Below are 17,046 nucleotides of genomic sequence, written 5' to 3' on the forward strand. Positions count from 1 at the left end.
CACCTCAGCCTCCCAAAGGCGCGGGATTACAGGCTGAGCCACTGAGCCCAGCTTCGGCTGATTTTTGATTTATTGTAGAGACAAGGTCTTGCCATGTTGCTCAGGCTGGTCTCAAACCCCTGAGCTCAGGTAATCCTCTCACCTCTGCCTCAAAGTGCTGGGATTACAGGCATGAGCCACCATGCCTGGCCTATATGCTACTTTCAGAGTGAGTACAGTCTCCACTGAGGCCATTCACCTTGACCTCACCTGGTTGTTGATAGCATACCAGCACTAGACTTGCTGGGCTTAATCTATGGTCATGGCTCAGGCTGTGATCATACCTCTCTATGTTGCTAAAATGGATATTTCACTACAGTCCATTGTTTTCTGTTAGCATTAGTTCAAAATTGAACCTCTTCTAGAGTCAGCCTTATGGTTTGATAAACAAAACTAATAACTGTGTTTCTATACTCTAATGGATATAGTTCAAACTGAGACAAGCACAATTTTCCTGTTTACCCCTAAAATATAAGTTAGCTAAGATTGTTTTATAAGAAGTCAGTGAGCCGGGCTCAGTGACTCAGCCTGTAATCCCATGCTTTGGGAGCTGAGGTGAGTGGATTGCCTGAGCCTGCAGGTTTGAGACCTGCCTGGCTAACTTGGTAAGACCTCATCTCTACAATAAATCAAACATTAGCCGGTCATGGTAGTGCGTGCCTGTAGTTCCAGCTACTTGGAAGGCTGAGGCAGAAGGATCACTGGAGCCCAGCAGTCGAGGCTACAGTGGCCGGGAGTGGCCACTGCACTCCAGTCTGGGTGACAGAGTGAGACTCCAACTCAAAAAAACAAAACAAAACAAACAAAAAAAGAAGTCAGTGACTTCTGACACAATACTTATCTTCTCATGCTTTTAACCATATTTAATTAGAATGATTTAAAGTCATTTAAATATAATAGTATTGCTTCCTGACTTCTTAAGTCAACATCTAGCCCCCACATTGGATTTTTTTTTTTAAGAGACAGGATCTCACTCTTACTGCCCAGGCTAGAGTGCAGTGGTGCAATCATAGCTTACTGCAGTCTCAAACTCCTGGGCTCAAGCAAATTCTTCAGCCTCAGCTTCCTGAGTAGCTAGGACTACAAGCCTGTGCCATCATACTTGGCTTTTTTTTTTGAAGATATAGGGTCTTGCTAAGTTGCCCAAGTTGGTCTCAAACTCCTGGCTTTAAGCTGTCCTTCTACCTCTGCCTATCAAAGCATTATGATTACAGGTATGAGCCACTATGCCTGACTGAATTAAATATATAGAGGTCAATTTATAGCAATCATTGGCAAAAGAGAGCTGGAACTGATGTTTAGTGATATCATTATGATCCTTATGCTGAGCTAGTGTTTAAGCCTACCATCTTGTCTGAGTGGTCAGTAAGTTGCAGTGAATCTAAATAGTCATTGCCTGTTGAAAAACTATTAATGAACTATCTCCCTTCACATTCCTTTTGCCTTAAAATACTTAAATGTTTTTGACTTAGTTGAGTCTACAAATGTGATGAAAATTACTAATATTCCTTTTAAAGTTGCATTTCTGATAGACTGGTGATCGGATTTAATCTGTTTGATCATTAACTTTATTTTGTTGTCCGAGTCAGACGCTCACACAATTTTTTTTTTTTTTTTTGAGTCAGAGTCTCACTCTGTCGCCCAGACTGGAGTGCAGTGGCCGCTCCCTGCCACCGCAGCCTCGACCTGCTGGAATCCAGCGATCCTTCCGCCTCAACCTTCCAAGTAGCTGGAACTACAGGCACACACTACCATGCCCGTCTAATTTTTTGATTTATTGTAGACATGAGGTCTCACCAAGTTGCCTAGGCTTGGTGAACCCATGGGCTCAGGCAGTCCACTCACCTCAGCCTCCCAAGGTGCAGGATTACAGGCTGAGCCACCAAGCCCAGCTGCTCACACAATTTTACCATGGTTTTGGGAAGCTTGGCTAGAAATAAAATAGAATTTTTGGTTGGGTGCGGTGGCTTACACCTGTAATCTCAGCTCTTTGAGAGACAGAGGCAAGAGGGTTGCCTGAGCCCAGGAGTTCAAGCCCAGCCTCGACAACTTGATTAGACCTTGTCTCTACAATAAATAAAAAAAATAGCTGGACGTGGCATTGCATGCCTATAGTTCCAGCTACTTGGAAGGCTGAAGCAGAAGGATCATCTGAGCCCAGTAGGTCAAGGTTGTAGTAGCTGTGGGTATGCCACTGCGTAGTGAGACTCTGCAGAGTGAGATTCTGACCCAAAAAAAACAAACAAAAAAATTGGCCGGGCTCGATGGCTCAGTCTGTAATCCCGCACCTTGGGAGGCCGAGGTGAGTGGATTGCCTGAGCCCAAGGGTTCAAGACCTGCCTGGGCAACTTGGCGAGGCCTCATCCCTACAATAAATCCAAAATTAGCCGGGTGTGGTAGCACGTGCCTATAGTTCCAGCTACTTGGAAGGCTGAGGCGGAAGGATTGCCGGAGACCAGCAGGTCCAGGCTGCAGTGGCCAGGAGCGGCCACTGCACTCCAGTCTGGGCGACAGAGTGAGACTCCAACTGAAAAAAAAACAAAAAAATAGAATGTTTGCTTCTCTGCCTTCTGGAGGTCCCCAAGCATAATGTAAAGTTTTACTTCTCTTTATAATACCTGCTCTGTTCCAGGTATACCACGTTTTAGACTTCTCATTTATAACTTTGGTGTTCATATTTGAAATATGAAAAGTACATTGACATGAGATTCATTCTGGTGCAAGGATTTTCAAGATATGTAATATTCTTAAGAATTACCCAGTTGGGCGTGGTGACTCACACCTGTAATCCCAGCACTTTTGGAGGCGGAGACGAGAGGATTGCCTGAGCCCAGGGGTTCGAGACCAGCCTTGGCAACTTGACGAGACTTTATCTCTACAATAAATCAAAAAATTAGCTGGGCATGATGGCACACTTCTGTGGTTCCAGCTACTTGGAAGCCTGAGGTGGAAGAATTGCCTGAACCCGGCAGGTTGAGGCTGTGGCGGCCATGAGCGTGCCACTGCACTCCATCCTGGGTGGCAGAGTGAGACTCCAACTCAGAAAAAAGAATTATCCAAGAAACATATTGAAAATGCAAATTTCTGGGTTTAATCCCAAAGTCTGCATGCCTAACAAGCATCCTAGGGGATTTTACGAAAAGTGGTGAAGAAAGCATACTTGGAGAAACTATTCTAGAGTTCTAGACTCACTGGGAATAAAGATACATAAATGTCTTTCAGTCCTAAGCATGAACCCAGCCATTATGTGAATGCATATTAGTGATACTTAGTATTGGTGAGTTACAGTACATATGTTTTATTAAGAATATGCCTACCTCTTATTCTGATACCATGATATTAATTTGCTGGAAAGATTCTTGTATTTTTAAAACATTTCAGTGAGTATGAGCGAAGCCTGAGTTTAAAGACCTGATTTTATTCTATACTGTTCAGATTTGTGTCCTCTGATAACTTAGTCGCCTTAGTTACCTGCTAATTAATCTTTTTCCGTTCCCTTTTGTTTTATATAGAGAAAAGCGGTAAAGAATCTACCTCACTGGGAATGTCATCATTACCAACTTCAGATGGATTTAACCATCCAGCCCATTCTTCAGGACAGAGTCCTGAGATTGGTGATCCTATGAGTCCTGCTCGCTCTGTCTCTGCTTCAGTCTGCCCTATCAAGCCCAGTGACCCAGATAACATTGAACCTGAAACTGTGAGGGCTACAAAGGCTTCAGCTGAATTTCAGATAAACTCTAAAAAGAAAGAACATCTTCCTCTACAGGATATTTCTGCTGATGCTTCTTCAGCAGACCAGAGTCCAGCTATGCCTTTGCAGAATTCATCCGAAGAAGCAGTTGTTATAGATAGTCTGGAGACATCTGCTGGAAGAAGCACCCAGGGCCTCAGATTTCATCTCCATACTAGACAGGAAGCTAGTTTATCTGTCACAACTACTAGGATGCTTGAACCACAGATGTTTCTAGGTCAAAAGGATTGGCATCCAGAAAATCAGAACCTGCATCAAGTGAATGGCCTTCAGCAACTCAAAGAATCAGGGAATGAACAGGGTGAGGTTGTACAACAGAAGACTCCGTGTAACATAGGGCACCTTGAGCCTCCTGAAGAAAGGCAGCAGAACCCACAAAGTATGGTTGATTTGGAAGCTACGATGAAAGGAGACAGGCTACAGCAGAATGTGGATCTTCCAAGTACAAAGAAAAGTACTGTATCTTCAGGTTGCATTGGCTGCTCAAATTCAGAAACACTTATGGAAATAGACATAGTTGAACAGTCCTTAGTTGCTGTGCTTAATTCAACAGGCAGTCAGAATGCAAATGTCAAGAACATTGGTGCATCTGATCTCATTTCAAATAATCCCTCAATGGAAGTAGAAACATCTAAATGTAACCCTTCATCTGAAATTTTGAATAATTCCATTTCTGCTCAGGATTTGCAGCCCCTGGAAAATATTGTTGAACTATCTGGAACAAATAAAGAGTATGGCAGTTACTCCTCCTCTTTAAGTCTCTGTGGCAGTTGTCAGCCCTCTGTGGAGTCAACAGAAGAATCTTGTTCATCTATAACGGCAGCCTTGAAAGAACTTCATGAACTTTTGGTCATTAGTAGTAAACCAGCTTCAGAAAATATATCTGAAGAAGTTATCTGTCAGTCAGAATCAGTAGCTGAGAGCCATACCGGTATTAAGGACCTTTCTGAAAGATGGACCCAAAATGAGCATCTTGCCCAGAATGAACAGTGTCCACAAGTCTCCTTTCACCAGGCCATGTCTGTCTCATTGAAGACAGAAACTTTAACAGGTACTTCACCTGGCACTGGAATAGAAGATGTGCAAAATATGAACTTCAGGGGTCCAGGTGATGGCCTGTCAACTGATAAGGAAGGTGTCCCCAAATCTTGGGAATCAGTAAATGAGAACACATCTGTCACTGTAACCTCAACTAAATCATCAAATCAGTTACGTTGCACCTTAGGTGTGGAAATTTCACCCAAACTTTTAGCAGGTGAAGAGGATGCACTCAATCAGACTTCTGAGCAAACTGAGTCTTTGTCATCCAGTTTCATATTGGTTAAAGACTTGGGCCAGGGCATACGGAATCCAACAACAGACAGTCCTGAAATCAGAGAAAACGTCTGTCCTGAAGCTGCAAGACCATTTCTTGAATATGAACCACCTACCAGCCATCCATCAAGTCCTCCCATTCTTCCACCATTACTTTTTCCTGCCACAGATATTGACCGGATTCTTCGTGCCGGCTTTACTTTGCAGGAAGCTCTTGGGGCTTTGCATCGAGTTGGTGGAAATCCAGATCTTGCACTGCTTGTTTTGCTAGCAAAGAACATTGTAGTTCCTACATAACTATAGGAAGGTGGGCTAGACCATACTCCATTTACTTAAAAACAAGCTCTCTCTATATACACACACAAACACACTCACCACGTATACAGTATATGTAGAAACCTGCAAGCAGAATGTTGAGCCAGATTTTTTTTAAAAGATTTTTTTCGGCCAAAGTAATTTATGATCTCTGTCTGATGAATTTGTCTATCCTACTTGTTAAAATTTGGGCCTTTTAAAATGTATTGGCAGTATGTGCATACAAAAGCTTTTTATTCTCATTAAGATGATGTATTCTGGAATAAAATGGATGGTTTTGTGTATAGCAGAACATTTTAGAATGAGAGTGAATGCTTTGAAAAGCAGAAGCCATGAGAAATCCTATCACCCATGCAGCTAAAAACAGATAAATTCCACACTGTGGCAGTGTCTGTGCTGTTGGCAAGGTGTGGCTCGTTGACTCAGTTGTCAGTTTAGAAACTGTAGACCACATAGTTGGGTGTTTGGAATTATACCCAGTACTTTAGGTATTATGACTCATCAGTTATAACAGGAAATGAAGAATAATTTAATAATATCTTCTAGAGCGATACATTTTTATTTGTGTGCTTAGGATTTGACATTTTAGAAGTGTAAGTGGGAGGGTTTACACGGGCTACTTTGTGCATCACCAGGCTGTTGTGTAGATTGCCAAATACCTTTATTACATTGGGTGGGATATGGTGGGGGGATTACCATTAGAGTAAAACATGGTGCTACCCAGAGTTAAGGAAGAACAACAATAAAACAACTATAATTCCATTTGCAAATATCAAGAACTGTGAGAGAAAAATAATGGCCTAAACACTGGAATTTACTAGAGATTGGGTTTGCTAGCATCTCATTGATAAGTCCTCAATCCTTACTAACTAATGGTGAACTTATGTTCAGCTGCAGGTTGATTACCAGCAGTTTATTTCCTTTCTAGACTAATCTTCTACTATGAAGTTTTTCAGAAGCTCAGTTTAAGCCATGATCTGAGTGGAATACTGAAGTGTGACAACCTTGTCACTTGTATATCTTGGTGCTTGGACTGGTCGGTCTATTAGGTGAGTGTTCTTCATGGCAGTGGACGTAATTACAATTTCTGACTTAAGTGGCCTTGGTAGAGTTTTCCATCCCTTTCTTTGCTCAGGAGTTTCTTTTTAAAGCAAGAATCATCATATTTGTGTTTACCATGTCACGTTAGAGTGGGGCATAATATATAGATGTATTTATTGTGGCCTTTTTTAATATAAGGACTAGCCCTTGGAAATCATTGTCCTGTGGGCCCCACTGTGCAATAATCCTACTGGATAGGTTTTAGATAATTCTAACCTGGAAAATAAACTCTTAGGTACCTAGCAGGAATCTGAAACCTTAAGTTTTATTGAAAATGATTTTGAGAATAATTTCTGATTCCAGGTTATAGTTTGTAAAATGTGTGAAACAGGAGCTTCGAAAGAGTGATTTCTCAACTTAGTGTTAAATAATTTTGTTTAAAGTCTGACTTTCTTTGAAAACTTGTTCTTTTTATCAAATTTCAAGTCTTTGAGCACAATCAAAATGGAGGCTCATCTCAGGAGTTTTTGACGTTTTAATTTTGGGACACTTAGAGATATTTCTTTTCTGCCCCATCCCAACTTTCTTTTGCTGTGATGCTTGTCTGTGTGTTTTAAGATGTTTGTGAGGTGACAGCAAGTCACATAGATTCATCATGATCCCTTCTGAAGTTTGGAGATGTGGTAGGAGTTTTAGTTTACTGCTTTCCAGAAGCTACTCAGAGCAGCAGGGCAGCGGGGTTGTCTTGAAGATGTTCTTTTAGGCAATCACATGTAGACCCTTTTGCCTGCCCTACACCAAAGACATAAGATGCACTAGAAAACTGCTTCTAGGATTTCTGTAACCTAACTCTTAAAGCTGTGATTGTAATTCAGTAGTTGGTGCTATGACTGATGCAAAATCCAGTAGCAATGCAATGGGGCCCTGTATTTGCTTTATTGGTGATGACTTAGGAATGTATTCTAAACTTATAAATCTTTGGAACTGTGGGGTGGGTGGGGATGGGGGAACTTACTGATAATGATGGACTCCTCTAGAAAGGCCTTCTGTGTGAGCAGAACAGACTTTGGAATACTACTTAGTGGCATAGCTGCTGAATTTTCACAATGTGGAGATTTGGGGAAACAGTCCCAAGTAGAATATATAAAATCAGTATAGAAAAGATTTCATTACAATAGCTTTTTATGTATGTGTATTTATTTTTAGGAATAGATCTTTAGTTGTGTACATATTCTTATTAGAAATACTTTGAATGAGCTTAACCCACTTGCCAAATATCCTTGTTCCTTTCATCTTTTTTTGTTTTGAGGTTTGTTTTTTTTGTTGTTGTTGAGTTGGAGTCTTACTCTGTCGCCCAGATTGGAGTGCAGTGGCCGCTCCCGGCCACCGCAGCCTCGACCTGCTGGACTCTGGCGATCCTTCCACCTCAGCCTTCCAAGTAGCCAGAATTACAGGCATGCGCTACCACACCCGGCTGATTTTTTGATTTATTGTAGAGATGAGGTCGCGCGGCCCAGGCGGGTCTTGAACCCGCGGGCTCAGGCAGTCCACTCACCTCAGCATCCCAAAGGTGCGGGATTATAGGCTGAGCCACCAAGCCCCGCTTGAGGTTTTTTGTTTTTTGATTTGGCGGGGGCGGTTTGAGACAGGAGGTCTTGCTTTGTTGTCCAGGACTTGAACTCATGGGCTCAAGCAGTCCTCTGTCCTCAGACTCCTGAGTAGCTGGGACTACAGGTGCTTGCTGCCGTGCCCACCTCTCATCACTTTTTTTCAATATGTAATTGCTTTTGATTTTTAAAATCTTACTTCTTATTATTTTTATAAAAATAAAGTTGTTGACACTTAGAATTTGGATGACTTTTAAATTTAGCAATTTGAGAATGGAAAGGGTATTGAACGTTACACTATTGAACTTTCATCGTCAGTTTTTATTCAGTGCTTAACACTTCAGGAACTCCAAAAGTGCAGAAATTACAGGTTAACTTCTAGGAATAAGATAAAATGATTGTGAACTTCTCTGTTTGCCAGCAGAATTGATAACAGCTGTCCATAACCAGTAATGGACAACTTTTCTGAACAGCTCCCTTACCATAACCAGTAGTGGGCCGTTCTCAGGTCTGATTTAACTTAACTCCAAGGATGATCTCTGTTTATTCACCAAAGAGAGGAAAAGGTCTTCCTGTGTAACCGTTTCCCCTAAGTTAATTCCTGTGCAGAAGGATGTGCTTGGTAGGCAGGCAGCAGCTGTGCCTAAGCTGTGGCCACTACTTGTGGGTGCTGTAAGGACCTGTTTCTAAGTTGTTCCTAGTCAGGCCTCCGACAGCCAGTAGCCTTCCCCCGCCCCAGTCTGGGCTTTCGCCGTTAACATAAAGGTAGCTGTTGCTTGGTGGAGGAAACTGGGTAGATGGTAAGCATATGTGTTAAAACTCTTCTGCCTTGCAGCCTTCAACACTTTATAGAGCTTGTCTCCATATGAACTGAGGGGAGACACAACCCTGTGTGTTTTTCCCAGAGCACCTCTCTCCTCTCTAACGAGAGGGTGCATAAAAGCAGGCATGTGAGACTTTGTGACTGATTTTATGACAGCCAGTTCATGTGGAATCTGCCTGTTCTGTTACCACAGATTTCTATCTCCAGTGAAAGCCATACAAATTTAGTTTAATTTTCTAGCTCATGACTATATATATATATATGTGTGTGTAAACTATTGTATACATATGGTGAGTGACAAATATAGTTAATTTTATATAGATTAAAAAGCAAGCAATGTTTATATCTACGTACATGTTCTTCACCTATGGTGGCTTTTATCCCACCATGTATATAGCAGACAGCCCTGCAGTCATTGGCCAGGAGAGTGACCATGCATCCTGATGGCATTTTCCTGCCTGTTTGCCCCCAGTGGGGGGGTGAGGGGTTGATCAAACTGCTGCGTATTTCAAACTAGTTATCACTGGCAATGCGTCCTAAGAGAAGCCGGCTGGATTATACATTCTGCCGTTCTTTAGCACAAATACACACCCCAAAACCAAGTTCTCCTTTGAATTTGGTGGCTTAGTGTAGTTAGTGGCTGAACTAAAAAGACACGGAGAGCTATGAGAATTTCCTTTCCCAGAAGATGAATGTTATCTTTCATGTTAGGAATTACATAAAGTAGAGTCGTTTTCTGATAATTACAACAAAGTAAATTCAAAGCTAGTTCTTGAGAACTGGAAATGTAAAATCATGATTCAAGTTTTATACCTTAGTATCCCCTCAGGTGTTAGTAGGAGTTCATTGAGGAAGCTAATGAACTTAGGGGTGAACCTTTGATGTACTTGATTTTCTTTTGTGCCTTAGTTTCTCTGAGTAGCAGAGGCATCGAGTTTGGGTGGGGAATAAAAGTGGGAGTATTAGAAAGGCTTGAAAGTAGCTCTCCTGGAGATGGAGAGCAAAGGGGTTCCGAGGCTCACCTTCATGGAGGTGATGCAGAATTATCCCACGTCAAATTAGGTTTCCCCAAATAGAAAGATTATGATACGAATTTTTGTGGCACCAAAAACAGTTTTTAGGTATTTATATTCTTTGCTGTACTATCAGTGTTGTGCTGGTTAAGGGAGAAAAGTTCAAGTAAATCATATATTTAAAAGGAAATTGATACTCTCTTGAAGGCTATGCAACATGAGTAAGAATTCCTTGCTACTTTGATTCATTCATGAAACGTTGAGTGCTATGTGCCAGGCACTGGTGAACTCTGGGGATTTGGGATCCAAAACCAAATGGAACCCTGCCCTCGTGAAGCTTTCAATCTGGTAAGGAGGCATGAAATAAAATTTAGCTTTAAAAGCAACATCTGTTTTTGCCTATTAGTGTACTTTTATTTTAAGTGTCTTATTAGTTACTTGGTTTCATTTCAAAGCAGACTGGGAACATCAGGCTCACAAGGGAGTTGGATGCTGAAATCCTAAAACAGCTCTTTACAAAATCTATTTTAAAAAGTGAGATCAGAGAAACCAAAAATGTAACATTTGGTATAAATTCCTCAGGAGATCGGGTGCTGAGAATTCTACTTCAGTGCCAGGAGGAGGGGATGGGCAGGACAGAAACGTAGCAAGCAAATGGAAGGTGGCCCCAGCAGGGCACGGATGACGGCCTGGCCGTGCATACCCAGTAGAGACTTGAAGCATGCCGCAGCATCCTCTCCACACCTTGGTGAGCATGGCTGCTCTGGAGTCCTGACCCTCCAGGCTGATGGGACCCAGCAGAGCCTTCTGCAGGGTATGCCATTACAAAGCAGCGAGTGTGATGTGTGCAAACGGGAATACAGAGCAGAAACTAGCAAGCAACGGATGGCGGGCAGGACTGACTGGTGAGAGCACTTAAGGCTCTGTCATGTCTACAGGATGGGTCTGCCAAAGGGACATTCTATAACTATTTTTTAAATGTCAATATATGTTGTAATCCTGAAGCATACAAGTAGAATTTCTGGGTCTTTACTATTGACTTCGGAGGCTTACAGTTAGAAAGTGTCCTCAAAAACTTGTCAGTTATGTACTGGTGATTGGTCATCTGGACCCTCGGGACTGTGGGTGTGAAAGTACACAGCTGACATGTATATGCTCACAGCTATGGAATGGGATCTGCAAGGAGAATGGTTCTTTTGCCTGAAATAGTTCAGCAAACTACAGAAGATTGGGGGCATGGAATACGAAATTAGGATAATTCACGCAGAACTGCATTTATTCTGTCTGTACCATAAGATTGTTTTCGTGAGCTGATTTGGGGAGGGGGCATGCTGTGGTATTTTTTTCCTGGGAAAATGCATTTCTGATGGGAAATGACTTTGTTTACGAGAGTTTGTTTCACATGCAATCCTGAAGGAATGCATCTGTGGCCTAGAGGAAGGTAGAACTGTCTTTCCTGCCAGAAACAGTCAGGGTTAGTTTGTTTTCAGTTTCCTTCTGAGGTTACCTGATACTTACCAGACTTCTTTTTCCTTCCTTGAAGGCCCCCGGCTTTCTGAGTTTAGGCCACCCCTCTGACACCTTCCCATCTGACTAGATGTCTGTCCTGTATTCCTCTGGTCATCCTTTAGAAATGGTTCTCATACACTCAGAGCAATTCAGCATATTGATTGAATTTGCTTTTTCACTGTGTTGTACCACAATGAAAATTGATTTGCTCATTTTTTATTCCAAATCTCATCTTCATGACAAGTTAGGCTAATGGCCTTTGCACTCGAGAAAGGTTTGTTTACCAGTTTTGTAGCCATATTTGGCAGATCTTAACAAATAGTAAACCCCCCCCATATGTTCTTGCAATTGCTCGTGTATTGCAAGATGTTTGGACTATTCTTTAAGTTTTTAAACTACTGCATTTTACAAGAACTATGCTGCCTGACAAAATAGGCTTGCCAGTGGCTCTGTCACTCCCATGATGCTTTGGTTTTGAGAGTTGGGAAAACTCTGAGAACTTAAGGGAACCAAACTCAGGAATCCCAAAGTTGGTTGCATTGTGCCATTGGTTTCGGGGCTGAACATAGGACCTATCTGCAACTGAGTGAACTAGATGCATTTGGGTTTGAATTTTTGTCACATACTGAAATGTAAGTCAGCCCTAAATATTCTAAACACTTTATTTTACTTTTCTTTTTTAAATAGGAACTTTCTGAAGAAAAAGTGGTGTGTAAAACATTTGATATTTAAGACAATAAAGTTTTTATCATAAGACTTCTGTTTGATCAATTTCTTTTAAATTGAAGTGGTTCCTTTTTGGTCCTTGTCTGTCTCCCTGCCCCTTTAAATAACTTGTACCCAGGCATTGTGACTTGTGGCATGTGTCTGAGCCCCAGAAGAAATGGACATCTCAGAGGCCATTTCAAAGTAACTTTTTTTTTTTTTTGAGTTGGAGTCTCACTCTGTCGCCCAGGCTGGAATATAGTTGCACAATCACGGCTACCACAGCCTTGACCTGCTGGGCTCAGGCGATCCTTCTGCCTCAGCCTTCCAAGTAGCTGGAACTACAGGCACATGCCACCATGCCCAGCTAATTTTTTGATTTATTATAGAGATGAGGTCTTACCAAGTTGCCTAGGCTGGTGTTGAACTCCTGGGCTCAGGCAATCCTCTCAACTCCATCTCCCAAAATACTGGAATTACAGGTGTGAGGCACCCACCCGGCAAAAATAACTTTTAGATAACTTGCAGGAGGACAGCTATCTGCTGGTGTAAATGATGTGCATTTTGGAGCAGGGTGCGATGGTGTGCACCTGTAGTCCCAGCTGCTTGGGAGGTCAAGGCAGGAGGATTACTTGAGCAAAGGAGTTCGAAACCAGTCTGGGGAACATAGTGAGACCTTGTCTTTAAAGGGGAAAAAAGTGTGCATTTTGTAGTTCTACATATACCATGTTTGGCCATGTTTTCCTAAGCTTTGGCCCCCTCCCCTCCCTTGGGGAGGTGAATCTCTCTCATTTACTTTCGAAATAAACTATACTTCCCAATCTAAAAAAATAATACTGGCAAAAGAATACAGTGGTTAAGACTTTTCTACAGCTTGGCTGCTTGGGTTTGAATTCTAGCTTTGCCACTTACTAGCTTATATGATGGTTAAGTTGCCTCACCTGTCTGTGTCTGAGTTTCCTTGTCTGTAAAATGGGCACTATCAGGGTGGTTGTGGGCGTAAGCAAATCAATACATGTAAAGTGCTTAGAATACTTGGCATCAAGTAAGTGCTCATAAGATGTGACTAGTATTATTCATTATCTCACTTAAGGGATCTGAGATTGCTAAGTGGAATTTCCAGAGATGGTAACTCGTGTAACACTCTGAAGTGGGACTGAAGTGGGAGAAGAGCTTTGCCCCATGCAGTCACTCAGGGTCTTAGGCTACTAGAGTTCTGCCTTGGAGGTCCACATTTAGCTGGCATGTCAGGGAAAAAGATTGGGGGCATTTGTGGTGATTTTTATGCACCAGGCCTGGAAGTGGTGCACGTCACTTCTCTACCCACATTCATTGACTGGAGCTCACATTACTCTACCCAGCTGCAAGGGTGTGAAAGGTATCCTACTTACATGCCCAGGCAATGAGTACAGTTAGGTGGCCAGCTGGCAGTCCATCCATTCTGCCTGACCCAGAGACCACACATACCCTTTCCCTAAAGCAAATGGCTCCATAGCCCATCCAGGCCCTCCCCTGCCCTCAAAGTCCAGATCCCCGATGCCCTCTCAGGTCTTGATCTGACCTTTAAGGTCAAGGTCTGACAAACTGAACTTGGAGGTGTTATCTGCTCCTGCCCCATATGCAGTGGCAGAGACAGAATAACTGCACAGCAAGTCCCAATTGGAAGAGGGGAGAGGCCAGACACAGTGTCTCATTCCTATAATCCTAGCAGTTTGGGAGGACAAGGCGAGAGGATTGCCTAAGTCTGGGGATTTGAGACCAGCCTGGGCAACTTGGCGAGACCTCATCTCTACAATCAATCAAAAAACTAGCCAGGTATGGTGGCACACATCTGTAGTCCCAGCTACTTGGAAGGCTGAGGTAGAAGGATCGCCTGAGCCCAGCGGGTTGAGGCTGCGATGACTATGAGCATGCCACTGCACTCCAGCCTGGGTGACAGAGTGAGACTCTAACTCAAAAAAAGAATGGAAAATGTAGCCATCATTGGCCCCAATAACTAGAAAATTGTGCTGGGCAGGCATCATGAAAGAGATTATTAAAACTCTCATTATCCAAGGTCAGGCACAATGGCTTATTCCTGTAATCCCAGCACTTTGGGAGGCTGAGGTGGGAGGATCACTGGAGCCCAGGAGTTCAAGACCAGCCAGGGAAATATAGCAAGACCTCATCTCTACAAAAATAAAAACTTAGATGAGCATAGTGGCATGCACCTGTAGACCCAGCTACTCGGGAGGCTGAGGCCGAAGGATCACCTGAGCCTAGGAATTCAAGGCTGTGATGAGTCATGATCATACTACTGCCCTCCAGCCTGGGCAACAGAGTGAGACTGTGACTCAAAAATAAATAAAATTCTTATTATCCAGTTTGGAAGGAACTCCCTTGTCCACTGTTAGTAGCCCCCTCTGAGTAGGTGTTGAGTATGCTCTCCTAGGCAGTTTGCATGGCTTTCCTAGGCAACTTACTGCTTGGTACAAGTCTGGGGGACCTGAGGGTTGTCTAAAGTCAGTGACTTTATTAAAAACCGGCTGGGCTCAGTAGCTCAACCTGTAATCCCCCGCTTTGGGAGGCCAAGGTGAGTGGATTGCCTGAGCCCGCGGGTTCGAGACCTGCCTGGGCAACTTGGCGAGACCTCATCTCTACAATAAATCAAAAAATTAGCCGGGTGTGGTAGCGCGCGCCTGTAGTTCCAGCTATTTGGAAGGCTGAGGCGGAAGGATCGCTGGAGCCCAGCAGGTCGAGGCTGCAGTGACCAGGAGCAGCCACTGGGCCACTGCACTCCAGTCTGAGCGACAGAGTGAGACTCCAGCTCAAAAAACAAAAACAAAAAACCTGAGTTTGTGATTTATTTGGCAAAACCATTTACTTAGTAACCCTTAGACTTCTGATTATTGGCTTTCAGTAAGTTTTGCATGACAATACCCACACTTGCCGTACTTGCCTGTACACAGTTCTCAAGCCCGAGTCATTCCCACTGTCTCACTTCTTGTTCACTCTTAGTTGCACCTGCCTTGGGTTCATCTGAAATATATTTAAGTGAGAAAACTTTGGGCTGGGCTCGGTAGCTCAGCCTGTAATCCCAGCGCTTTGGGAGGCTGAGGTGAGTGGATTGCCTGAGCCCACTGGTTCGAGACCTGCCTGGGCAACTTGGCGAGACCTCATCTCTACAATAAATCAAAAATTAGCCAGGCGTGGTAGCACGCGCCTATAATTCCTGCTACTTGGAAGGCTGAGGCGGAAGGACCACCGGAGCCCAGCAGGCCAAGGCTGCAGTGGCTTGGAGCGTGCCACTGCACTCTAGTCTGGGCAACAGAGTGAGACTCCAACTCAAAAAAAAAAGAGGGAAAACTTTGAAGATGATTTTTGATGCAGAGCCGAGTCTTACTGGGCCTTGGTGTTCAAAGCCTATTTCAAATTTAGCTCTTACCTGGGGTCTGGAAGAAGGAAATTGGTATTTTACAACCCTCAAGGGCCCAGGTGTTTTGGCTTTGCCTTTTCATTTCTGCTTATAACCAGCCAATTCTTTCTTAAGCTTGGGTTTTTCTTGTAATGCTTGTAATATAAAAGTCAGCACACTATTGTGACTTTCCAGCTCTTCCTCTTAGACTGGACATTCAGGCTAAGTAGTTCATGTAGCCAGCTACCCAAGTTGCCACAGGAGACAGTTTTTACAGCTGTTTTGCCCCCTAGATAACAGGTCTCTATTTTTCCAGCCTTTCACATCAGTTACCTTCTTGACCACCAAACTGATGTCATATTTTTGTGTTGAGTATTGCATGTTAGTGCCAACGTCTGTATTAGTCAAGGTAGGCTAACTGTTGCAACAGGCCAACCCTGAGTATCTGTAGTATAACACAACAGAAGTTTATTTTTCCTTCACGAACTGTCCAGCGTGGGTCCAAGCCAGCCAGGTGGGATGGGGTAAGAGGGCTCTTCTCCATGCTGTCATTCAGGAACCTCGTGTGGCTCCCAGGGTTGCTCTGGCTTTCATTATTCGGCTGGAACATGATGGAAGAAAAGAGTCAAGCTCAGGGGGTTTTTATGGGTCAGACCTGGAAATGGTCCATACCACTTCTCATGCAAAAATTGTCACCTGGCCATGCCTAGTTGGAGAAGCCAGCAACTGTAGACTCCCTGGTGTCCAATAAGAAAAGATCAGGGCCGAGCTTGGTGTCTCAGCCTGTAATCCTGCACCTTTGGGAGGCTGAGGTGAGTGGATTGCCTGAGCCCGCGGGTTCGAGATCCACCTGGGCAGCGAGGCCTCATCTCTACAATAAATCAAAAAATTAGCCGGGCGTGGTAGCGCGTGCCTGTAATTCCGGCCACTCGGAAGGCTGAGGCAGAAGGATCGCCGGAGCCCAGCAGGCGAGGCTGCGGTGGCCGGGAGCGGCCACTGCACTCCAGTCTGGGCAACAGAGTGAGACTCCAACTCAAAAAAAAAAAAAAAAAAAAGAAGAGATCAGGTAACTTAGTTTTTGCCTGAGAGAAAACGTCTAGTCAGGGAGCAGAGTCTTGTCCTGGCCCCCAGTTATACATTCAAATTCAGACCCATAAATCTGAACTGTTTTGGAGTTTTCTTATACTGAGAATTTCAAAACAACTTATATCCTAAAGCTTTCTAAATGATGGATCTGTGCTTAGAGTGATTTTAAATTAACCATTCTTGAGACTCATAACACCCTAGGGTGTTAAATCACCAGTGTAGAGTCATTGCTTTGTGTACAGGTTTATGCTATGAGGCCTTTATTTGAAAGAATTTCTGTGTACACAGACAAGCCAGTGTAAACAGGGAGCAGCTTAGACAAATCCCCCTTGTTCCATAACCCTTTCTCACCTATCTATAAAGTATGATGAAAGCAAAGGCTCTTTCTATTTGGGGTAAGAAGTGATTATTATTCTCCATTGTTAAGATCTCAATATTTTGATATT

General features: G+C 43.3%; 1 protein-coding gene across 5 annotated transcripts in view; it reads left to right on the plus strand.

Moving 5' to 3' along the window:
- LOC103260478 (protein DDI1 homolog 2) overlaps nucleotides 1-5,952 on the plus strand; it is a 49,945-nt gene extending 43,993 nt beyond the window's left edge. For 4 of the 5 annotated variants that reach the window (XM_008058119.2, XM_008058120.2, XM_021712375.1 and 1 more), the window contains one exon: nucleotides 3,552-5,952. In XM_008058119.2, the coding sequence (XP_008056310.1) occupies nucleotides 3,552-5,404 (1,853 nt within the window). In that variant the 3' untranslated portion in view covers nucleotides 5,405-5,952. The remainder of the gene's footprint in view (nucleotides 1-3,551) is intronic. The other variant, XM_008058121.1, reaches the window with a different exon arrangement.
- Nucleotides 5,953-17,046: the final 11,094 nt, after the last annotated feature.

Source organism: Carlito syrichta, unplaced genomic scaffold (genome assembly GCF_000164805.1).
Source record: "Carlito syrichta isolate Samal-C Ts95f unplaced genomic scaffold, Tarsius_syrichta-2.0.1 Scaffold303214, whole genome shotgun sequence".
Taxonomy (NCBI): domain Eukaryota; kingdom Metazoa; phylum Chordata; class Mammalia; order Primates; family Tarsiidae; genus Carlito; species Carlito syrichta.